This window comes from Blennius ocellaris (genome assembly GCF_963422515.1).
Source record: "Blennius ocellaris genome assembly, chromosome: 20".
Lineage (NCBI taxonomy): Eukaryota > Metazoa > Chordata > Actinopteri > Blenniiformes > Blenniidae > Blennius > Blennius ocellaris.
Window position 1 is genome coordinate 12,339,289 of NC_137669.1, and position 25,937 is coordinate 12,365,225.

Sequence of the window (25,937 nt, forward strand, 5' to 3'; positions counted from 1 at the left end):
TGCGGGCTGCAGAATTGGTTTAAATCCGCCAGCCATTATGTTGCAGATTCTCTTAAGAAACAACCAGCTGGAAGCCCGACCAAATACATGACTCTACCTTCAGTGTTTGGCAAATTAGGCTGAGAGTGTGCTAGAATCTGTGGAAAAAGATTTAAATGACAGGAAGTTATTCTTGTGGTTCAGCACCTTTGAAAAATGATAAAAGGTGATCCATGAAATGCCCCCTGTCTTAATAAGGTATTGATAACTGATGAAAATATGTTATTTTTTATCAAACTTTTGGACGTTATAAAAGGCTTTTCAGCCATTGACTTGCAGGTCATCCTCTTTTTGGGAAATGCTCATTAGTACATGACGCTCACTGCTTGTTGCCTCCTGTGCACACTTCTGTTCCTCCCTATTTTTATCAGCCCATTTCTCCTGACTCTGTTTATCCTCTTGAAAGAAAATTTCCCTTCCCTTTCTCTCCTTACGGTCCTCTAACCATGACAGCCCGTATCATCCTTGTGGGCCTGTTATCTGATAAAAGATACCAAGTAAATCAAAGGAGAGGAACAGGGGTGGAAACCCAGGAATAAAAGTGGGACAGATGATGAGGAGCAGGAAATTTTGGGACAAATAATGAGGAGAGTCGTAAAAGGAGAGAGTGGCAAACATCAAGAACGGGAAGGGAAAGCGGTGCGCGTGTGTGTGTGTGTGTGTGTGTAAGGAGACCTTGCCTTTGGCGTTATTTCTTCATATGTTGCACATTAATCTTTTGCTTATGAACGATGGGGATGCCAACTCCAGCTTTCCCACGGGGAAGAGAAGAACAGATATATCTGGAGGCAACAGGAATATGTGGATGTCTTGAGGTTGGGTACCAAATCTATCCAATATCACAAATGAACACTATGCAAATGAGATGATAAACTCAGTCACTGAGTGAAACGGTTGTACTGTGACAATGATGAGTGTTCTTGATTTCCATTGAGTAGACACGTGCCCCATTTGCGCAACAGTGTTTTCGAATGAAACATGGAAAACCTTTGTTGCATTGTGGGTGTCTGTTTACACGACACTGGTGCTCAGAGCTATTGAAAACACAACTTCTTGAAAATAGCTTCCATAGTACAACTTTTCAAAAATGCCCTGATTCTGTCTGTGTGTGAATTGTGGGAAAACACAACTTTTTTTTCTCGTGCTGCTACTGTGCATGCACCCCACAGCCATAGTAAATAGTTACTCTGCATTGCGAGAGTCGATTGACATTAGCAATGGCGGCCCTCCACGGTGTCATGACTCCCAGTACACATTCTCCTGGGACTTGGTTGATTTATAACCGAGAGTCACCCATGATGGCAATCCAACTTTGTCATCTGTCCATGCGACTGTCCATAAACGGACATCGTTCTCAAAACGTTTCCATGTAAACACAAAACTACTCTGAAACAAAAACGCAGGAACGTTGCATGTACATGGGGCCGAATCACACAAACCAATAAAAGTGACATCCAGGATGGAGACATAACAAAATGACAACAGAGGAAGTGAATAACACTGAATATGTTTTTTTTTTATGATTGCATCTGTGACTGAGTTGGATCCATTCAGCTGCAAGTGAACGCTTTGTCCTCGAAACTGATATGTGAGAATCAGGAGAAATAGACGAGTGGAAGAAGAAGGAGAGTTTTAACAAGAGCCCGGTTGTGATGATGAGATGATTGAGTCAAGTGCATCTGTAAAACCGCAGCTTCCCATACCGCCTCCACCTCACCACTTGTTATACTGAAAAGATCTGCTGCCAACGTCTTGCTATCAAATACCTCGGCACACCCTCAGAGGTCTGATGTCCATGCCCTGGTGGTCAAGGGGTAAATTCACAACAATAGCCTGATCCATGTGTTTAAACCTTTATAGCTGAGGATAGAGTTTATTTTATAATTATTCTATATAAAGGGGAGATCATATAAATATCCAACTGAACAGCCAAACAAAAATCAATAAAGTCTCGAAACAAACAATGACTGCATCACTGAGCAGGCGGAAACTTGGATTTACTTTTAAAACCAACACTTTCAAGATGCCAGTACTAGTTTGTGATTCTTTTCAATGTTCTCTATATTTGTACTCCTACCAGCTGCATTCACCAGCTGGTAGTGAGATTTATAAGCCAGAAAAGATTTCACATGATGACAAAACTTTTTAGTGTTGTTTCACGGAGCTACTGGAATCAGTTAATGGTAACCTGACATATGAGGCACTTGTATAGTTTCCGAACTCACCTTATCTGGCACATGCTATGGACACTTGCCATTTCTCTGTCTTTTCATCTTTCTGCACTTGTGCTGAGATGATTATTGGTAATTTCAGATAAAAGGCTCAGTGGCTCTCGGGCTAATTGTAGTTGATGGAAGTGATTAACTGTCACATTTATCTTCACTGTGGTATTGAGGCCACTGTGGTGTATAGGGGCTAATTGTAGCTAGTAGCAGTAGTTGTTATGTGGTATGTTGTGGTGGCTTGTACCTAATTGTAGTTGATAGTAATGGTTCCAGTCTGTGTATACAGCCTGGAGCGGACAAAGGCTCTACAGCGACAGATGCATGCACCCAGAAACACCAAACACACACACACACACACACACACACACACACACACACACACACACACACACACACACACACACACACACACACACACACACACACACACACACACACACACACACACACACACACACACACACACACACACACACACACACACACACACACTTGAAATGTGATCAACTTGCACACATAAAACACACATGAACGCCTTCTTCAATCCTCAAGCATGCAAGTGAACTTCCCTGACACACACACACACACACACACACACACACACACACACACACACACACACACACACACACACACACACACACACACACACACCTCTGCGTCCTGCCCCTTCACACTGGGGCATGTGATTGTCCTCCGAGCACATAAAGGAACAAGTGATGCCAGTCTAAATGAAGAATAATAGAAAACAGTAACACTTTGATAACCGTATGCATTGATTTCACGCTTCACTTCTCTAATCATCATTTTCATTAATGTTTTGGTGAAGTTGCTGAAGTCCCAGTTGAGATCATAACGGGGCAGATGGAAACAGAGTTAGGCCAGTGAGTGCTTCATTGCTTTACCACCGCAATCTGTAGTTTTCCAGTGTGTGTGTGTGTGTGTGTGTGTGTGTGTCACTGAGCAAATGATGAATTCTGACTGGGTGTGGTGAACATCAGATGAGATTTTCCTCTGGTGCCTAGACACACACAGTCTCTCTCTTTCTCTCTCTCTCTTTCCCTCTCTCACACACACACACACACACACACACACACACACACACACACACACACACACACACACACACACACACACACACACACACACACACACACACACACACACACACACTGAATGCCAGGTCTGTTCTAGGCGTGGGCCTTTGCAGACATGAATTACTTTTTATTTTAATAATTGTAGGAGAGAGCAAGAAATGGTCTTGCAATACTGTATAGATCCTTGTGGGAAAATTGGATTCTCCAAAGAATCTGTCTTTTTTCATCTTTATTTTTTTGTTTTTTTCTTTGTAGTGCTTTGTGTTTTCCCCTCTTCTTAATCCTCTTGAGGACATTACAGTGTGGTCAAAATATGGTCCTCTTCAATCTGTTTGCATTGCTCCATGTGTTTGTTCACCATCATCTGATTATCGGTTTTGAGCTGCATTGTTGTGTTTAGCGTGTCTCTGAAACTTTAACTGTTTTCAGGTTGTTGTCGGTAAATAACCACAAGCTTTTATCTTCCGCACTAGTGTGTGTGTGTGTGTGTGTGCGTGACTCACGGGGTGGCAAACACACTATCTCTCTCCCAGGCGCGTCATCAAATATGCATTACTCACACAAAACAACACTTGCACACACTCAAGGGTCTTTCTCCCACTCATATTGCATTGATCTAAAAGTGATCAGTCCAGGCGTCTATCAGGCGTCTTCTTTGTTTACGTCCAAACGTGCGCACGCGCACAAACACACGCACACACACACACACACGCAAAACAAAAAGCGTGCGGGTCAGCGGGTTGAAACGGACTCACTGTATTTATGACGGGATATGAACTGAACGACCACAAATAAACACTGCAGCGCACGCTCTTGGAAGAACACATGCAGTATCTCTCTGTCACGACTGTTGTGAACAGTGCGACCACAATTGTTCTCTTTTTGAACAAAAGACAGATTATGGTTTAACATAAAACACATGTTTGGTTATTTGATGGCTTTGTATAGTGATTATAATGGAGGGAGGGGAGGGGTGGCAGGAGTGGGGGGGGCTGACAGAGGGATAGAGGGACTATGAACAAAAAGAAACACTTTAATGATGGAATTACTTGAATTATTGTAGCAATTATTCTTGCATGTCAAAGGGGGCAATAGAGAATAAAAAATGTAAAATGAAAATAAATAGAAAATCCCTTGTCAAGTGCCTTTTTTTGTTTGATAGCAGCATTTTACGCTGATTATAAATGAACATTCTGGTTAGAAGACCGGGGATTGGGTGAAAGGTTGAGATGAGCAAAAAAGGGAGATGAGTGGGAGATAAAAGCAAAGTGAGATAGGAAATGAGAATGAAAAGCAGTACAAAAGAGAAGAGGGGGAGGGGGGAGCGAATGATGGGGAGGTGACACAGTGCACGCGAGACAGTGAGAAATGGGGAAAGAAGAGATTGTACACCAGAAAAAGAATGAGAAGTACGTGGAAAGATGTAGAAAAGAAAGAAATCCAAGCGCTGGAGGGGATGTGTCTGACGCCTCCCCCATCCATCTTTCTGATATGGGGTGTAGGGTTTTGATGTGGTTGTGTGTTGGCCATTCTCCCCCGTCTCTTTCCTCTCTGTCTGTCTCCCCAGTTTCTCTTTGTGCCTCACCCCATCCCTCCCTGCTGTCTCAGTCTCTCTCTGATATGGTTTGAGTTTTTGATGTGGTTGTGTGTTGAAGATTCTCATGGATGGTTTCCATAATGATAAAAAGATTCACCCCCTCGTCAGAGAGAGAGGGGAAAAAAATGACAACGCAAAAAGTTGCATGGCGGGGATGTGTTGAGATACAACGGCCAAGTCAGAACACACACACACACACACACACACACACACGCACACACACAGAAATATCTCCCAGCTGAGATGTTTCTAATTTGTTGGGTCTGTTTTTCTTCGACGAGGTTTGTGGTCGGTGATCGTCACAGATTTCAATGTTCAAAGACATTTTTAAATTGAATTAAAACTATACTGAGCACACACTGTACATCACTGTCAGATATTTTTATGTCTGTGTGTGTGTGTGTGTGTGTGTGTGTGTGTGTGTGTGTGTGTGTGTGGGCATTAAATCCGCAGTACATTATATAAGTGCTTAAGACATTGTGTTTATTTTTTAGAGCTTTGGCTTTTTGGTTCATGGACCTGCTTTTGTATTGACTAAATAACTAATAATACTGTGTGTTTTTTTTTTACTGAACACATCACCTGAAATTAAAGTGTAACTTTTCCTGTCACTGTTCACCTTTGTAGAGATGGTGAGGAAGAAGAATCCCCCTATCCGGAGTGTGGGAGGTGAAGAGGAGGAGGAAGAAGAGGGGAGAAGGCCAGCAGGAGAGGAGGAAGAGGAAGGAGAGGAGGAAGGCAGAGTGGGAGCAGAGGCCGAACGGAAAAACCGACCCTCCGAACCAGAGTCCTCCGAGCGGGTCAGAGGAGACGAGGAGCAGGACGATGAGGAGGCCGAAAGCGAGTGCATTTCCTCGTCCGTCTCACCCTCGTCAGTTGGCGACCGCTATGGTAATGAGGACCGCGGGGGGAGGAGGAGAGCAGGGGGGAGGGCGAAACAATGCGAGACGGTGGCGTCGACCGACGGGCCCGAGAGCCAGTCGGAGCCCGAGGATGGGGAGAAAGGGGTGGAGGAGGCCGTGAGGAGCGACAGAGACAGAAGGGAGGCAGATCACCTCACCCCTCCCCTCCTCGCGGCCCCCCACCTCCTCCCCAAGCAGGACGGAGGGGAGGAGTCGGCAGCCGACACCCCGCCGCTGTCCTCCAGCCCCTCGCCCAAGCTCCAGGACTTCAAGTGCAATGTGTGTGGTTACGGTTACTATGGCAACGACCCCGCTGACCTGGTGAAGCACTTTAGGAAGTATCACCTGGGCCTGCATAACCGCACGCGACAGGATGCTGCCCTCGACACACACATCCTGGCCCTGCACAACATGGCCCCCCAACACACACCTCTAGGTAACTTTCAACCGCCGGTTAGAAAGTTTTGTGTTGATGCTTGTTAGCGAAAAGAGCGCTGCACATCAAGTAGTCACTGATCAAGCCTTGAGCCACAAACATGTAGTAGTAGAAGATTTAACATAGATCAAAATAACAGGAAAAAAAAGAGACAAACATCCAGATGAATTGAAACATTAAAGACTGTAGAAGTTTTCTGCATGTATTGTATGTCATCCACTTCCACCACTGATACATTCAGTGGATGAAAACCGCCAAACATGGTGGTTCGATACTCAATTTCCTTCATGTCAGTGTATCTTTGGACGCTGAACTCAGAATTGCTCCTAGTGGAAGTTGAGCTCTTTGTAAGGAAGGCCATGCCATCGATGAGTATGCAGGTGAATGTGAGATATGTTTGGTTGTAAGAACATGACAACGATCTTTTGTGAATCTCTTCTCATTTTGGTGTCAGAGGTGCTGTTAGTATTGCTTATCTTTAATGGAAATGAGGTCCCTGATGTAAATGCCAAAGCTTGGTCATATATAGTTAATTGTGTACAAATAACTGAGCAAGTTCACTAGGAACCCAGATTACTTCATGAAGTCCTTCTATGTTGTGACAAACAGGAATTTCAGTGTTAATGAACACATGGAGTCAAGGTTTTTTTTTTTTTAAGACATTCGTTTTATATCTGAAAAATGTTCCTCCGTCCAGATTACTGACTTAACAGACTTTATTAATGCCTCAGGCAGATTGATTTCTCTGTATTTATCTGTTTCTACCAGCCTGACCTCCCCTCTTGTTTCAGACACACAGGCAGGGCAAGGGCAGAGGAGCCAAGCCAAAGAGCTGGGAAAGACCAGATCAGACATCCAGCATCACAGGACCGTGATGATGAATGGCACCTATGACGTACAGGTGAGAACTGAAGGAGTAATTCAAAGAAGTAGCTCCCAAAAAATTCATAGATCTTACAAACTTTCAATCAAGCCCTATTAATGAGTTCATTTGTTCGTACCAAAATGCAGGCAGAACTCAGTGCATGTTAAAAGCAGTCATAGTGCAAACCCTGCAAAGTTTTAACAAAGTAAAAAAAAAAAACAAAGCCAAGAATAAATGGAGCAGCTCGGGTCATTTTGTGGTGAGACGGCATTTGGTTAATTGGAAGCAAGGTCTGAAGGGTGAAAAAAGACTGGTGCAACAAAGCTTTGGTTCAGAGCATCGTTTTCGTTTATCTTCTACAACTTCCAAAACGTCTGCATTTTTAGAGCTGGTGGCGCTCATTTGTGGTCCATTTAAAGTTTTTTTTTTCTTTTAAACCTTCTTCCAAAAAGTTTTCTTTTTAAAATAAATGTTTGCTCGTTTGGTTTCATCAAGGAACTTTTTTTTAACATGGAGAACAAATCCTCAGATATTTTTAAACCTTGTCAGACCAGTGTTACACTGCACAAAGCCTCTTTGTTCCGAGTGTAAAATGGTCAAATGAGCTGAAAGAAGACATCAGAATACAGAAGAAACAGATAGAACATAAATTTAGGACACCAGACACAACTTTAGGTGACGGCATGCAAGGCAGAAAAATCCAAATATGACCTTATTTTTTAATTCAAGTCATTCAAAACAAAGAACCGACAGGACATTTAAATCTAGCTGCACATCCCAAAATATACGAAATACATCATATACATTATGAAAGCTTTGTAGTTCTCATTCTATATAATTTTAAATGTTTTTTTTAATTTTTTTAACATTGGTAAGATTGTTGGCGTTCACTATATGACTAAATCACACAATGTGACATAATGCATGCGAAAAGTTTCAAATGAGCACTGTTTTTTATAAACTTTAATGCAACACGAGAGACAGTTTGATTTAGGCTGCAGTTTACTGTAATCGTACTTGTTGCCATAAATCCCAAAAGCTTGGCCGGTAACTGAACGGATTCATTTATTGGGCAGACAGAGGAAACAGCGGCTGATTTGCAACACTGGGTATGGGCTGTTCGCTCACTGATGCACTCTGCTGCGGGTTATAAAGTTTGACAGATGGGTGGATGCTGAACGGGACACATCCAAGAGTCCTGGCACCCCGGCTACATGCAGACCAAAACACACGCGCACACACACAAACAAACACACACCCTTAAAGGTAATGTATATGTAACTCGCAGTGGCCAGAATAATTCGCAAGGCTTTTTTCCGAGTTTTTTTTTTTGTGAAATACACTCAAAAGTAAGTTTTTACCTGATATATATTTATACACAATGTTCTTTTAAAGCATTTTGAACCTTTTGAGTTCCAGTCTTGGTGGTAAATGGCTTTATACACACACTGTACATATCGGTATGTCAATACTATGATTTTATAGCTTTAGTACAGTACTTCATAAAGAATGAAGTAGATCATGATCATGATCATGAAGTAGATCATACTTTGGAGATAAAAACTGATCTTCGTGTAAAACACTTTAATTAAATTAAAAAGTTCTATTCTTTTGATTAAAGGGATTTTTTTAAATGGAAACAGAAACTGTGCTGATTGTTAATGCCAGTTCCTTCAATCCTCTCATGGCTGAAAGAAATAATGAGCCAGTTTTGAGAACTTTTTGTGGAGGAAAGTACAGATATTTATACTCTATTTGATGGGTGAAATTAAAAAGTTGTCAGAAAAGTAAATACTCTGTGAAGTAAGGACCGTAACATTCTTTCTCGACAAATCACAAACCCATTTAATGAATAACGAGTGCGTGTCTGTTCGTTCACCAATAGGAATGAGGCAAATATTTGGGTTGCAAATCATCACATTTTTGCTGCTTCATTATTGTTGACCACACATTTAAAATTGCTTGAATCTCACCTTGCAATCAGACAACATCACAGCGATTTGCGTGTGCAGTCTAGACATCAACAGATCAATTTGCGTGCAACAAACATCTTCCATGATTTCATTTTAATGCAGCTGCTTTTTATGTCAAGGGGTCCTAATCAGTGAAACCCACACAGCTGAAAACTCAAGTCACAACAACAAACCTGCAACACTGTTCTTGTCAACACTGATTGACTGTGAGTGTTAATAAGAAACAATAAACACAATAAAGCACTTAACATTTTCATTATTTTCATGCACGAGTTTCTGGTTTGTATCTTTCTTTCCATCTTCATTTACAACTTTGTCCACTGTACAGGACAGGTTATTCACACACTCACGAGCACGTCAAATCATAGCCACCACATTGCCTCATACATGTTTGTGGCAGGAAATCAGAGTAGAAAACCCACACTTTCAATGGGAGAACATGCAAACTCTGCACATAAAGGCCCTCTGACCTGGATTCCAGCTGGGTAACTTCTGGCTTCTTCACTCTTGTTGGATGTATTTGTCCTCTTTCTTAAAATCAGTATATTGATGATATCATGATGATTAGAAGACTTTCCAGTTGTTTCACAAATTATTTAAATTCTCTCTAAAAAAAAAAAAAACTATTGTATTTTTTTTAAGCATATGCTTATATAATTTAAGCTATTATATAGCTTATTGAATACCTAATTGTCTGTTTCTGTATTAAACGGCACCAGCTTTGGGTCAAGGTTTACGGATTTGTATGCATGAGCAGTAGCACTGATGTTTTTTATGAAAGCTTTAAATGAGATGATTTAATAAACGTGTGTGTGTGTGTGTGTGTGTGTACGTGTTCACATGCGCTTGCATCAGCGTGGAATCGTCAGAGTTTCATTTAAACCAGCAGTCTGTAATGGCTGTAAGTCACGTAATGGACTCGGAAACACGCGCATGCGCGCGCACACACACACACACACACACACACACACACACACACACACAGACAAGCACATATTACGAGTCAGAAATAGAAAATCCAGTGGGCTTAAGTCGTCATTATGAAGAAAAAGTGAAAGTATAAAAAAAAAAAGAAAACGAATGAAAGGGGTCTCTATTCTCACCATCCCTCACTCACTTTTTCTCTCCCGCCCACGTTTGGAAAATTCCATGTTGTCATTTGCTAAGACGAGATGCTCCCTCAACCAATGAGATCCTGAAAAAAAAACCCCAAAAAAACCTGGGAGGAGAATGATGGGAGAAAAAAAGAAGAGAGGAAGAGGTGGAGGAGGAAAGGAGAGAAGGTAGTGAAAGAGGCAGACACAGAACCAGTAGTTATAATCGGCTGTTAGGCAGTGTAATGAAACAGCTGTCAGACATATTTAACTTTCTTTTCCTCCCTCTGTTCTCCATTTGTCTCTCTCGTCATACGTCTTTGTCTCCCCTTCACTTTCTCCTCTGCGCCGCCGCTGCTCTTTACTCACTCCTTCTTAATCTATCTGATCCATTTTTTTTCCCTACAGCTTCTCAATTTTCTTTTCATCCATCTTTCTGCCTCTCCGTCTGCTCCCCACCTCTGTTCCTCACACACTTTTTTTTTTTTTTTTCTTTTTTACTCCACTAAGTCCTGTTTTCCCTTCGCCTCATTTTCTTCCTCTCTGCCCTTCAGGCTCTGCGGCAGGTCTTTCTGTCCATCCGGCTTCGTAAAGTGACTTGATGTTTGGCTCTCTGCTAATTGCCGGGGCAGGGTCTGTGGGATGTGATGATAGCAGGATTGCAGTCGCGAGATCACAGACAGTAATTTTCGCTTCTAAATGTATTCTTGTCGATAATGGTTGAAATGCATATTCACTCATTAATAGTTTTTGGGATTTGGACAATTTCTGTCGTATGAATTTATTTTTATCAAATAGATCCTACAGTTATGGACTTTGAAAGCTTGATTTTTATCATTTTAACTCCGAGAAAGAAAATTCATGATAAAAATAAATACGTGGAGGGTGAAACTATTAATTCTTTCATCGACAGCGACAGACAAGCACACATTCACCCCAGCAGGCATTTTAGAATCACCAATTACCTCAAACACGATTTTAAATTGTCGATGTGAGAGAAGAGCGATAACCACTTCTCCAGTGTGGCCCTAAAACATCAACGAGAAGTAAGATTTTAAATGAGAACAAAGTGTGCTGTTAGAAATAAAGCTAAATGCATTCCTATATGGAAAAACCAGCATGGAAATGTACACCTTTCTCTCCTAAAACGCAGTCTACCTGCTACATCGTGTTCTTGCCAAACCTCCATTACCAGACTGCCTGCAGTCAGCATCAAACCACAGATGTGTAAAAAGACAAATCCTTATTGTACAGTGGTGAGTCTAATGTCACTGTAAGGCTTGCCAGATTGCCGGCTCACCAGAATAGCCAGCAGCGCACAGTAATCGCCTACAGTCTGGGGGATAACTTAATAAAAAACAGACAGGTTTCAGGTTGCCCGCTCGGTAATGCAAAGTCTCTGCCTCAAACACTAAATGCTACACTGCAGCCCAGCATATCTGTTATTGGTCGGTTAGTTAGACTTAGGGCAGCCTTTTAATTGTCTGCAGTTGCGTACATGGATTATGTTCATTGTGTGTTTGAGGAGCTGCGGCATAATTTTCCAGCACAGTTGCATGATTGAAGGCTCTCGTCACATGCCCCTAAAAGTATACTCTTTGTGTGAGAAGTAGAAATAGCAGCTTTGGTATATATCAGATTTCTTGTATGTAAAACTTTGGACCTTGAGGGTATACCAACCACAGTACGGTTAAGTACTAGATTGCAAATATGTTTAGTTATGACCGAGGGCAGAAATTCCATTTCTTTGTCGAGGGAAATAAACAGAGAAAAAGCTCAGTCCTATAATAGATCACTGTGGTTTCTGTCAGAGATTTGATCCAGGTAGTTTAAAAGTTTTTGTTTTAATTTGAAGTATTCCAAACGAAATTCACAATTTCAACAAAAAAACATTGAAAATATGTGATAATATATCTAATTAAAATGTCTGAAGTAAGTTGATTACATTTTTTCTTCAAAGAAAAGATTGATGCGTTTGTTAATTAAAAAATATATTTTTAGATCAGAATTGCACTTCAAGAAATTGTAACAAATAAAAATAAAACCCCCCCAAAAAATTTTCTTATTTTAATTATTTCACAATGTACCAGCAAATTTAAGTAAATAAATAAAGTATTTACTATATTGCCTCTAAATCTTTGAAGTTCTAACTTGCTAGCGTTCAGAGACCTCTAAAGGATCAGGATACAGGATCCTCTCCGGTGCCACCAGGCTCAAACCATATATTTAGTCTTTAAAAGATTACAAATGTCCACATTTATATATTAAGTGGCCATTATTTTTGATATGTTGATTGATAAATTACTGTTAAGTGACCTGATGTTTGAATAGCTTTGTCCTTTTGGTTTTGCAGATAATTTCTTGAAGTTGTTTAACTTTCCTAACATTATTGATCAAATGTCATTTGACTGTGATGATTTGAAGCCAGGTAAAATGGTAAATGTGAGTAATATCTGTCAGAAAAAAGAAAAATAATAAAATCAGCTGAAGTTGAAGCATTTAAAAAAAGAGTAATCCTCTACAAACGGTTCATGAGAAACATAATTATATGTTGAGCTTGAATATGTTTTTCCTGTCTTCCTCTGTGTTTCTGGCTCACAGGTGACGTTGGGTGGCACTCTCATTGGAATCGGCCGGAAGACCTCCGACTGCCAGGGAAACACTAAGTACTTTCGCTGCAAGTTCTGCAACTTCACATACATGGGCAGCAACTCCTCGGAACTCGAACAGCATTTCCTGTCCTCCCATCCAAACAAAGTCAAAACTCCACCGACCACACCCCTGCTGGCCTCCAATAACCTGCCAACTCACGACGGCCACTCGAAGGGGAGGGGTCAGATGTTGGACGGGGCAGAGCGGGTGGCGGTGAGGGCGGAAGACGACTCCTTAGTCGGGTTCTTCATCCCAGTCAGGGCATGCTCGGAGTCATCGGGCTGGACGGGGGAGGCGGTTCGAGGGGCCGTGCAGGCGTATTATTGGTGTAAATTCTGCAGCTGGAGCTGTGAGTGGTCCGGGGGTTCAGCTAAGCTTTTAGAGCACTATGAACAAAAACACAGGATGAGCGCGGGCGGCACCCTGAGCCCCAACAACTCCAACCCGTCGGGGATTGACAGAGAACGAGGCGGAAGGAAAGACGGAGGAGAGAGAGACCACATGGCCTCCAAAAGCCGCAAAGATCAGTCATCATCCAACACCAGCCAAGGTAACGAAACAGCCAGGATTATGACACTAGTTTGCTTTAAATCCTTTTTTTATTTGTATTTTTTGTTTTTTTTTAATACGCTTCCTAATTATGTAAAATATCAGTTATTGTTATTCACACCATTACACTTGTGTTTTTCTACTTGACTTTTTTGCTTCCAGGAGACCCGAATAGCAGTGATTCTGAGGCAGTCGTGACCAGCTACAACTGCCAGTTGTGTGACTTCCGTTACTCGATGGCCCACAGCGCGGACGTGATCGTAGTGGCACCGTTACTGCTGCACTACCAGCATAACCACTCCATCCACCGCTGCTGCATTCAGCACTGCATGTACTGTCCACAGGGGCTGTGTCAGCCACAAAAACACCTGGGGGAGGTGAGGATAATACGACATTAAAATCTTTCTTGTTTGTTGTTTGCTTGGTAATTACAAGAAAACTAAATTAGTTGTTTTGCACGAGCCAGAAAATAAAATTGTGATATTATGAGCAAGTTTAAAGTTAATCATTCCAATTTCGTACCTAGTTAAAATTCCCCCAGCTTCCCCCAATCTGCCCACGCACACTCCTCTACCCTCCTCAGTGCCAGCTGCTTAACAGTTCCATTGCAGCTGTTAAAAATGTAAAACGCATGCTTAACATTCAAAATTGAGGTTGGAATCATTCAGTTACTATTGCACATTTGTACTGACCTCCACCTTCCCTATTTGAGTTGCAAAGACAAATCACACCACAGCATCTAAATGATGAATATACAATGGCGAAGGGATTGAAATTCATTAAATAGGTTCCTTATTTCCACAAAAAAAAAAACAATACTTGTTTAACTTGTCTCAATAGGTGTCCCACCCATTTGCCTGTCGGAAGTCCACCTGTCCAAAGTGCTGTTCAAAGTTTCCTCAGTCCACCAAACAGCAGGACGCCATCGGTTCAAAGCCTGCGACCGCCACCTCGCCCAGCGTGGCTTCTCCCAATCCACGATGTGACCCTGCTGTCATCTCCGGTTCGACCTTTCACCCCTCTAACCCCGCCCATCCCGTCGTCGCGCAAGGTACCGAAAGTGCGCCGGCAAGACGACCGTGACACACGTTTCACTCGTCTTTACACGTTTGAACTGATTTTTTTTTTATGTCTTTCTTCTGATTGCCTTCCCTCCTTTCCCTGATCGCAGGCGTCACCCACTTATGTGACCAGTGTGCGTTCGCCACCACCGACATTGACGTGCTGCTGCAACACTATGAAAGCTGCCACACCCTGATCAACCTAAAAGGGGGTTCCCCGCACGTCAAGGCTGAGGAAGAAGTCGGGGGAGACAAGGAGGGAGGCAGAGGAGGAGAGAGGGAGTACTCGTGCACAAAATGTCACTTCATCACAGAGGTGGAAGAAGAAATTTTCAGACACTACAGGTGAGGAATGGATTTGACAAAGGAACGTGATCTTGGAATGTTCTTCTTAGCACTCACTTTAACACATCGGAATTGAATTTTTCCATCACATTTGATGAGGATATTCAATTCTATGATGCCATAACCTCCCATTTCAATGTTTAAAACACCTCCTGTCTTCTTTCACACATTAACGTGTATTTGGAAGAAACACAAACTAAACATTAAAAACTTTTTTTTTCTTTTAAAGTGTTTTGATACTTGTCCTCATATCGTCAAATATGCTTCTTCAAATCTTCACTAAGATGTAGGGATGTAAACACACTAACGTATATTTTTTTATATAATGAATTCATCAAAAAGTGCAAAACTGGCCATGGTCGTATGTAAAAGGTTCTACCTGCATGTTTTACACAGCTGTGTCCAGTTTTATAAATCATTAAAATGAGTAATAACAAAGTACCCAAACTAGCACTGACTGACATATTGCTTTACTGTTTCTGTTTGTTCTATAATCTTACATTTTGAAGAAATGGGAAAGTTACTGAACATGGTCGCTAAAGGACTGAACTTAATTTCAGCGTACTTTTATGAAGCCTCCTTGTGTCGTTGCATCAGATGATTGCATAGATGTGACTGGGGTTGTCAATATTCTGCTTCGTCTGACTGATTGCGACTAAAAGCAAATGTCTAAAAATGATCATTCTCAAGACAGGAGGATGATTAAGTATCGTCTTCGCTCTGTTTCAAACCCCCTGTAATTCTCTTTTTTTACACTCAATTATCCAGGAAATGTTGACTGAGCACACTGATTTTCAGCAATAGCCCATTTATTAAAAAAAAATTAAAAAAAATGATACCCTGCGCAGATCTAATTTCAAGTCTAACATCACGTATCTATCTGTTTTGAACACCTGGAGGCTATATGCTACATAAAAGGAAAGGATATAACAGAAACCATGATGAGCTGCTCTGAACCTCTCTGACATCTACATGAAGTATGTTTTCCAGATGCATATTAGCTCAGTTCCTGTTGGCAGCCGCTCGCGATTTGTGTTACTGTCTGTCGTCATGGTAACAATCGGGTCGCGGTCACTAATCTATGAAAATCTGGTGGCCAACACAAAAATACGTTTTAAATGTGGCCTTTGAGTCTTTAGGTTGCGTAAGAGATATCCTCTCCTCTACTTTGCCAAGTTTTGTGCTCTTTGTGGCCAAAAATGTACTTGCCCAAAAAAACCTGCACTTAGCTCATACATCAGTTTTTGTTCCGCTTTCATTTCATAAGTTACATCAACAGATTCAATCTATCTCCAAACTAACAAACATTCAATAGTTTTTAGGATTTCAACCTTGTAAAAGCATGTATTTTTATGTTTAAGAAATAGTTTGATAAAATATATAGTCGAAGGATATGTCTTTGGTTTTAATTCAAGTTTTGGAGATGTGAAAGATGCTTTGATTACATAACTATTTTGTTATGTAGTGCTATGTTCTCAGATTGGTCCTTTTTGCTGGCCTAAGAGTGATAATGTCAGAGTTGAAAAGGACACCTTCTGGTGTGTGTCTCATGTGTTTTTAGTGTGCTAGTGGGGCCGGCGGCTTTCACATGCAAAGATAAAGATTGGTTGAGGCCTCATTTTATTAGTGCACAGAGAACGAGAAGAACCTAAGCCCGAGAGGAGCAAAAATGAAGCGGCATTTTAGTGTAGAGGCGGCTTTACAAATGCTCTCGCAGCCTTTATCTGGCAGAGAGCTGTGGGACTCGTCTGGGAAAAACACGCACCGAGTGAACCGACAGCAACTGGTCACCGGAGCCGTGAGTTCCTCTGACCCTCCCCGTGAAAACGGAAAGGACACGGAGGACTCGGCCCATCCTAACAGCCAATTGACAGCGATGAACGGGGCAAGCGTGGTCGCCGTCTCACGCCGAGACGCCGCGTAACACTCTGACACCCAAAGGCATGATGCCAGAGCCCTCGGGATGTGCCACAGTGAGAATTCGCCACGTGGCCTCCTCTTTTAACCTTCTTTCACTCCCGCCGTGATCCAGCTGATTCTCGAAATGACGCCTTTACACAGGAGGTGTTCAGTGTCAAGATGGCGAGATGGCCTGGATATTCCTGTTTCAAATATGGCAATATTTCTTATGTTCTATAGTGTGCTCAATTTGTTGGTGAATTCTTCAAACTTGTCATAGTTTCCACAGTAAATCTTTCACATATACACACACGTACTTGTAGTCACAGTGCTCTAATATATGGCTGGCTAAAATACAAGAATTTCATACATCAACCTACAGTGGGAAAATAGTGGATATGGTGCTGTGCAGTGCAGTAAACATGTCAAATCTAACTACTTTTATTCAGAATGGTAGTCAAATTAAAAAAAATGTGGTTTTAATAGAAGTCGCTGAGGCAGTTTGGGTTCTAATGTCCTCAACTTTAAACACAGCCAAAGCCTAATTATTTTATGGAAAATATTACATTATAATGTAGTTGTTTTTACAATAAATGATAAAAACTTTCAAATAAAAAAAGGGGTTAGAAATAGTAAAATGGATTAAATTTGGATTACATTTCTTTTAGTTTTGAGAAGGTGAGAAGTTGTTGGAATGATTTATGAAAACAAGCAGAAAAAAGAATATATTGGTTCATTTAATAGTAGGTTTTTATGCATTTATGTTTTTGGCCATGAAGAAAATGAAGAGAATCAAAATGCTTTAAAAAAAAAAAAAAAAAAAAAAAGATATAATTCTTTTCAATTCTTTGTACAGAAATAGTAGAGGTGCTTATATAGGAAAAAATATTTTAATCTCATACAGGGTTGTTTTACTACTAATACTTTTGTATGATTACATTTTTCATCTTTCTTTTTTATTATTTACATTATCTTCCTCTATTGTGTGTCCTTTAAATTTGACTGCGCTGAATGTATATCTGAACTAGAAAGCTCCAAAGAATTTACCCACAAGAAATAAGTCTAAACTGCATTCTCAAGGAGCTTTCCCTAAAGATTACCACAAATCTACAAAGTAGTGATTATTTGGAGCCATTTTCTTTTCTATATGAGCCCTGAAAGTAAAACTGGGTATTCTCTCGTGAAATGTGTATGTGCAATTGGCCAAGACATCATTTGTAATGTTTTATCGTGGGCGAACTGAGTTTTTATGTTTCTTTTTTTCTTTTTTTTTTAAAAATGAGATCGGTGTTATTTATAGGGAGCAGATGCAATAAGCGGTTACATAAGCTGCTTCACAGGCCTCTACAAATCCAAGATGGCCAGACTGGACACCACAGTCAATTTGTTGTTTTCATAGATGGAGACCAAAACATGCACATGCTGGAGTTGTAATGACAGAGTCAGAAAATGACAAAGAAAGCTACTGTGAGTCAGGCTGGGAAAAAAGGACAGAGAGAGGACTGGTGGAAAAGTTGAGCGAACAAAAACATTAAAAAAAACAAGCTACATAAAACTGAAGAAAGTTATGTGAAATGGTTTTGATCATTGAAGTATTGAGCTATATTTCTGATCAGGGAGAGAGAGAGAGAGAGAGAGAGAGGACTTTTCGTCACACACATACAAAGAATCTCACTCTGTCTTACCATCTTAACATGATTGCTGCTCCAAATTAGTCCTTTAAAAGTTTTTAAACTTTGATTCATTTGCAGGCCCAAATAGATGAGGGACAATGAAAGGACAATAGCTGGTGTTGGGGCACAAGTCAGAAAGGAAGAGGGGGAAGAAAAAAAAGTCAGATGAAAAAAATGCGAGTGAAAAGCAGAATAAAAGACAGAGGCAGAGAGAGAGGAGTGGAGAGAAGAGGGAGACAGGGTGACAAAGCAGAGTTTGGAGGGGGGGGATTTAACAGTCCACTCACGTCTTTAACAAAATCTAAGCCCTGAATCTCGGAGCTCAAATCAAATAAAAGTGAAATAAAGCCAGAAAGTTTCGCACTCCCACTTAAATCACCCCCAAACCTAAAAGGATTCCAGCAGCAAGTTTCAGAAAACAAAATGCTGAATGTAATTATAAGGTGCCCTGAATGAAAGACACTGTGTAATGAGAAAAAAAGTACCAGCTGAGATCAACCTTTGAGTAACTTTCAGAGCAGACAAAACTCATCCCCGGTTGTTGAATTTTCAGACTCGTGATAAATGACAATGGCTGCTAAACCTCCTTTTAGTCGAGGTATTTGCTTTCATTGCACAGATATGTGTTAATATATGCAAATTGATCACAAACGACATATTCCCACCTTTTTTCTGGGATTGTGTGTAGATTTCGTGTTTCTCACTTAACAAAGAATTGGCTTTTGTTTCAGGGCCAGTTGCTCATTTGCAGCTCACGTTTGAGGATGGGACCAAATGTGAAGCTGTAGGGGGCTTTATTAACAAATTCAGTGTGTGCTTTTCAAGAATGCGGAGCACAAACAAATCTGCGAGGGGGATTTAAACCAGAAACACTGTTTAGCACTGCACTGCAATTTCTTGACTTCACATGATTCAGTGTTAAACATTATTGAGCGTATGGAAGGAGTTTATCGAGCAATATTGTTCAGTTGATTTATCTAGGGCAGGGGCGTCAAATGTACAGCCTGCTGCCAAAACCGGCCGGCCAGATGGTTCAGCCTGGATTTCAGGATGACCTTACCAAGTGTTTAAATTACAAACTAAACTTTGAGAGTAAAGTCATTTGTTGTATTTATAGTGGTAACAAATTAAAAGAGCGGTGGTATTTTAACAGTTCACTGTGATGAACACCAAGAAACATTGTTAAAAATGGCTGAATGTTGAATTCTTAACATCTTCATTTGTATTCTTTGCACTAAGATAACAAACAAAGCATTCAATATTGTGGTTATTGATGACATTAAGCTGGTCTTGGGGCAGTGGTGGCGAAGAAGCTTGTGAAAGGAAAGTCTGGGTTAAATCCCACCGAGAGGTTGAACCAGGAAGGGAATCCGATGTGACACTTGTCTTCAATCAAACGTGTGGAAAACTGTCCGCTGTGGCAAAGTCGGAATTAAGTTGATTGATACTATCTTAAAAGCTTTTGGAATACTTTCCAACTGTATTTGGTGTATTTGTTATTTTGCCCAAAACGCACACAAAACTGTACACTTCAACACACTGTTTTAATATGTTTACGCCCTCAAAAAAAGTTTACTTTCAAAACTTTATTGAAATGTTTTTTTTCTTTTCTTTTCTTTTGGAAAATCTAAGTTCTTGACTAAGTACTGAAATGGACACTGCCCTTGTTAGCATTCAGGCTAAAGGTGGATTGGATCACAACATGTGCAGAATGAATGATATAAACTACATGTATGATGTGTGTGTGTGAGAGAGAGAGAGAAATAGTGATAGAGTAAATAAAGAGGCAGGGGGACAAGCTGGCGAGTATATCCATTCCGAGTGTGTGTGTGCCTGGTGATGACAAACAGAGGCCGCTGTGTCTTTCTGAGCATCTGGAGATATTTAAGGCTGATGTACAAAGTACTTATATGCACACATAGACTTATACATCTTAGATGGATATGTGCACACACTTCACTTGTTGGGGTTACTTTTCTGTGAGTTTTTTTTTTATTGTTTGTGTCTGTGTTTCTTTTGTGTGAGCATGTCATCGCTTTTATTTGCAAGTCTTAATGTTTTAGTTTTTTTTTGCCCCGCTTGAAGAATTCCTGTGGTGGGGATGAAAGCAGAAACAAGAGGATAAGAGCTGCAAGATGAGAACAAAAATGACACTTTGATTTTTTTTATTTATTTTTTTATTGCATGTTAATATCATGCTGTGGTGAAGGACTCATTGGCGTGTTGAAGCAATAGGAGCCTGCTGGTGAAAAACCCAAATGAACACCGCAGCCAGTGCTGAGCAAATTAAAGCTTTCGTGACAACTGATTTCTACAAGAGAGCGACTCAGATTTGGGTTTGAAGTTGCACCTGACTCGGCTGCCACAGTCGGGGTCTTGACACGTGCTGTTAGCGATTGGAAAAACATGTGTAACGTCTTTTATTTTCCTGCTCCTCAGCACAATCACTGAATCCCAAAAAGCAATAACAGAACATTATATCGTGATTGTGACAGATGTTGGTTCATTCCTCTTTATTTGCTTAATGTGAATATACTTTGGCCGCCTGTAGTTGGCCCACCAGTGGTCAGTGTAAACAGCAGTCCACGGTCTTGTGAGAGATGATTGACTGATTTCTCCGGTTGGCCCGCACAAGAAGCATGAAAACTGCTCTCCGAGCCAGGAAGGAAAAAGGCCCGTCGTTGTGTACATGATATATGGTCCCCCAACAGGAAATAAACGTGGTCTGCGATGGACGATGCAGTTCTTGTCATTCAGCCTCTTTATGTTTCTCACCATTTTTAAGTAATTCATTGTGATTTAGTGGGACACTGAGTCACGTTTTGGCCACAGGCTTGGTGAAACTCTACCTGAGTGGTTGGAGGAAATCAGGCACTTTAATGCACTTTAGATTTCGCTAGTACAGCGGGTGGATGTTCTTCAAACTGAGCAATGAAAAGATTCTTTTTTTTCCCCCCCAAGACATGTCAAGCTATCAGACCGAATACTTTTTACTCCTCAAATTGAATGATTGAAAAATGAACTGACTTAAGTCTTTAAGAAAAACCAAACTAGTTATTTAAATCTTTAGTTGCCTGCTCAGTCTCATCAGTGTTAATGTTCTGACCTCCTTGGGAGTCACGTTGACAAAACCCATTAATGGCAAGATTGATTTTTTTTTTTTTTAATGTTTTTTATTTGCTTCAACCAACCCAAAAACTTGATTTGTGTTCATATTTGAGTAGTGCTCCATATTGTCAGTTGGAAAATGTAAGATTATTTCATTAGAGACTCAAGGCAGAATTACTGTAGAGACATCATAAGTCAGAAAAAATACAAGGCTACTGTTGCACAATGGTCAAATATGGTATCAGTACAGGTCTCGTCTCGACTGAGGGTCTTGTCAATGACACTTGTTGTTTATTGAGTTTATTTAAAAAAAAACATTTTCTTGACATGTCGGTCACCACTATGTTTTGTTTTTTTTGTTTTTTCTGCAGGCGTGTCCACGCATGCTGCCGTTGTCGACGCTGTGACTTCACAGCTCCCGACTCATCCGCCCTCCTTGACCATTTTAACTCGGCCCACTGCCACGACTTGTCTCCCTCGTTAGGCTCCTTCACGTCGACCTCCCTGCCCACCTCACTCACGCCGTCGCTGACGCTCTCGGCCAATGGTTGCTCAGCTCCCTCTACCTTAGCTATTAAAGAGGAGAGCAAGGGGGACATTCGCCTTCTGTACTCCCTCGCGCCACCCGAGGGGCGGCTTGCCGAGGGCGGCAGAGAAGAGTCCTGCGGGGTGGTGAAAAGCGAAGGGGGTGAGGAGAAGGAGAGGGAGAGGGAGAGGGAGAAGGGCTGGGTGCTGGGTGAGACCAGAGGACTCGGGGAGAGAGGAGGTGAGCAGGCCCATGGTTTGCTCTGGGTGCCCAAGGAGCGAATGGGACCTGATAGAGGGGCAGGAAGTGGCAGCCCCTCTCTCTTCCCCTCCCCCCTGTCACTTTCTTTTGTTTCAGCCAACCATGAGGCCTCGCAGCAGAAAAGAGGTGTGGCCTCACCTAGCATGGTCTACCTGGGAGACACCAAGGCTTTTTTGGGAGATACCAAGTCATTTTTGGGAGACGCCAAGCTGTACGGAGGTGGGAGATCAGGAGGAGCTGGCGCAGGTGGAGGGGCAGGAGAAAAGCAGAGTCACATGCCAGCCCAGCAGTACACAGCAGGAGGACCAGGTGGTGGAGGAGGGAGTGGAGGAGGAGGACAGGAGGGGAAAGGAGGATCCACAAAGGAGGAGTCCCAGTCTCTACTCAGGGTAAGGAGGAACACGTTGCTGCAGCTCTTCCTCTGTGGTTTCTACTTGAATTTCATATTCATGTCATTTCAGCATGTAATTCTATTTCTTTGCCTCATTTACACCCCGATTCCACTTTATTCAAACTGAATGAAGGCCTTTGTAGTGATTCTCTGTAGCACACTCCCACCTGCTAAGAGTATTCATTGTCAGAGGGCTTCTTTTAGCACTCTTTCATCTTCAAGTGATCTATTTTTTGAATCAGATGTGAGGGTTCGATCTCACACAGCGAGCCCTTACAGTCACTTATTGTATAGTAGCGTTCTGATGGTTGACGTAAAGTACGGCGTAAGCTCGCTAAAAACGTGTGTGTGAGTATTCGCACATGTTCTCACATTCATATCTGTTTTCGCATTCGTCCCTGTGCCTGTGGTTCCATGACATAATTTCCCAAAAGCTGTATTCTCTCCTCTTTTTTTTTTTTTTTTTTTTAAATTGAGTTTTTAACGCAAAACACTTTAAAACTCACTAGTTGCTATGGCTACGTGCAGACAAACGGACAGTCCCCATGGTTACCTCCTGTCAGTTAGTTTCCTCACCCGACTTCGCGGACCACAATGCCTTTCACTTCGCAGTGATGTCATGGACTGGCAGGGACAGATTGTGGTTCCTCAGCGCCACAGAGCTCATTGGCCATGATCACATTAGATCAGAATAGACTCAACAGAGTGTGTGAGTGTGTGCGCGCGCACTTGGCTGTCAGGGCACTGACATGGGTGTATGTAAGTGGCAGTATTGAGTGTGAGAGTGGTGTTCCCAGTGTGTGTATGCACATATCAGTGTGTGTGAGTGGAGTCTATGGCTTCTTTGTACAACTTGTGGTTTGGCCTGTTGCGTGTGTGCATGTGCGTGCATGTGAGGTGTTGGCAGTAACTTGGCAGGCCGGGCAGGGTGGGGCAACAAGAGGTTTACTCATTATCGTGGGTGGGGCCGCGTGCGTCTGAGAGAGGGCGGGAATCCGGGACTGAAAGAGAGAAGAGAAAGATTGCATGCGTGAGAGAAACAGGGAGGGAGAGTGAGATAAAGAGAAGAAGATAGGGAGAGTCACTGAGTGAGCCGTAAAAAAAAAAAGATTAACCCTTTAACAGACAGTTTTCTCACTTTTTTTTTTAAGAACCAATATGGGATCATAAAATCCTTGCGCTTTCTTTAAATTTATGTTGATGTCATGGTGTTATGTCATGTTGATTAGAGATTTTGAGGGAGATGTTATATTTATTCTGTTTGGACAGGGTCGGGGTAACCGTTTCCAGCTTTTATGCTATGTTATATTAAACCCCAGCTTCCAGGTCGATAGAAGTTTGTCATATCACTGGTAGTCAAAGTGTGGAGCAGACGGGCCTCGTCTGCAGGGCTGCAGAGAGCTTCGAGAAAAGCATGAGGGTCAGGGGGATACCTTTTCTCAGCAGGATTTTGTTTTTAGGAAAGAATTTGCTGTAGATCTGCTATAGATAAATGAAGTTATCAAATACGCTTCAGTGCGAATCCATCTATCCGTCCATTTCTATACAGTTTATTCCTGTGCAGAGTCGCATGGCGCTGGAGCCAATCCAGCATTCATCCTTCGGAATAATATTTGCAAATATTACTAAAGAATAGTTCTTGGTGTTGGGACAAACATTCTGCGGTTCAAGCTCTGTTTCAGTGAGGTTAACCATGTATGTGACACCAATATGATTTGTAGTCTGATCTAAAAAATATGATATATAATGTAATATCTGACATTTTGCCATTGGCATATTCTGTGAAATCATTAGCATGCATCGAAGACACTCTTTTGCCTGAATTTGATTGAAAGTCTTGTATTTTCCTCATTAAATGTGAATCCGAGCAATATGAGCAGAACAACACTGTTTCAACAGTGCATGATACAGAAAACTAGTATGACTCTGGAGAACAGTTTTTTTTTTTTTTGTTCACCCGCCACATAGTTAGACGCATTATCTGAGAGAACCAGGCACTCCCACTTGAATGCACACAATTTAGAAACTAAACCTGAGATATAATCAACTTTAATTGGATTTATATATATTTTTTTTTCTTCTCTTCCAGACATAATATAGTGATGCAGAAACTCAGAAATATTGATTTTTTTTTTTCTTTTATCAGATATTATTTCAGAGCCACATTACTGAACCGTACAGAAGGCTTCTTCTTTTATGTAGCATCAAAGCTGGAAAAATCAAAGTGTGGTGGTATGATTTGAATCTCTGTTTCTGTCTTTTCAAGATGGGGAACTTTGATATTGACAGTGACATTTTTTGCGGCCATCACTATTATCGGAGGACCAAATTATGACCGAGCACCTCTACCACAAGGATTTTATGAGAATTATAGCAGTACAATTAATGAAAAAGACTAAGAGTGTCTGCATTAATTTAATAAACATGCATGCATTTGATATGTCCTACTTTGAGAGAAACATAATATTCACTTCAATTGATTCCAAGTTGAAATGAGCATAAAATTACAATAATTCAATAATCATTGTAAAACCAATAGATTTTTTTTTTTTTTTTTGGTAATAGGCTCATAGGTCACATGTTAGTCCTATTCTGCCACTTTCTTTATTGATATTAAAATACATCAACTAAAAAATTTTTTTTTTAAATCCTGCAATCATTTCATAATTGATTTTTAAAGTGTTTCTCCCATCTGCAGTCTCCATCATCTGACTTCCACCCGTGTGATATTAATGTCTGTGTTGTATATCAGAGTGTCACAAAGTTATGGTAAATTAGTTTTAGGAGCTGCGGAGATTCTCTAAAGGCCGAGTAGAACAAAAGGTGAGAACAGATGATTTACAAGACGAGGTGCTGAACATGCATCTGTACTTAAATAGCTTTGTGAGGTATGACCTTTAACTCTGTCACTGCTCTCACAAAACATTGTTTATTCTCAGTTCCCATGGCATGCACTGCCATACACACACACACACACACACACACACACACACACACACACACACACACACACACACACACACACACACACACACACACACACACACACACACACACACACACACACACACACACACACACACACACACACACGTGCATATGCTGAAGTTGACTCATTGCTGGGCAGGGTGCGGGAGGGGCACTAATGCAACGGATCATCTGAAGGATCTTAGTGCATGCACACGCTCACACAGTTCACACATATATGTCGTGTCACTTGATCCAACTTTTAGGTCCCTTTAAA

General features: G+C 41.3%; 1 protein-coding gene across 6 annotated transcripts in view; it reads left to right on the plus strand.

The window, feature by feature from the left end:
- The window catches only part of trps1 (trichorhinophalangeal syndrome I), a 122,578-nt gene that overhangs the window by 43,386 nt on the left and 53,255 nt on the right, over positions 1–25,937 (plus strand). For 5 of the 6 annotated variants that reach the window (XM_080515992.1, XM_080515990.1, XM_080515991.1 and 2 more), the window contains exons 3-9: positions 5,586–6,296; positions 7,088–7,197; positions 12,830–13,430; positions 13,592–13,806; positions 14,270–14,480; positions 14,601–14,835; positions 21,887–22,691. In XM_080515992.1, coding sequence (XP_080372118.1) covers positions 5,586–6,296; positions 7,088–7,197; positions 12,830–13,430; positions 13,592–13,806; positions 14,270–14,480; positions 14,601–14,835; positions 21,887–22,691 — 2,888 coding nt within the window. The remainder of the gene's footprint in view (positions 1–5,585; positions 6,297–7,087; positions 7,198–12,829; positions 13,431–13,591; positions 13,807–14,269; positions 14,481–14,600; positions 14,836–21,886; positions 22,692–25,937) is intronic. The other variant, XM_080515995.1, reaches the window with a different exon arrangement.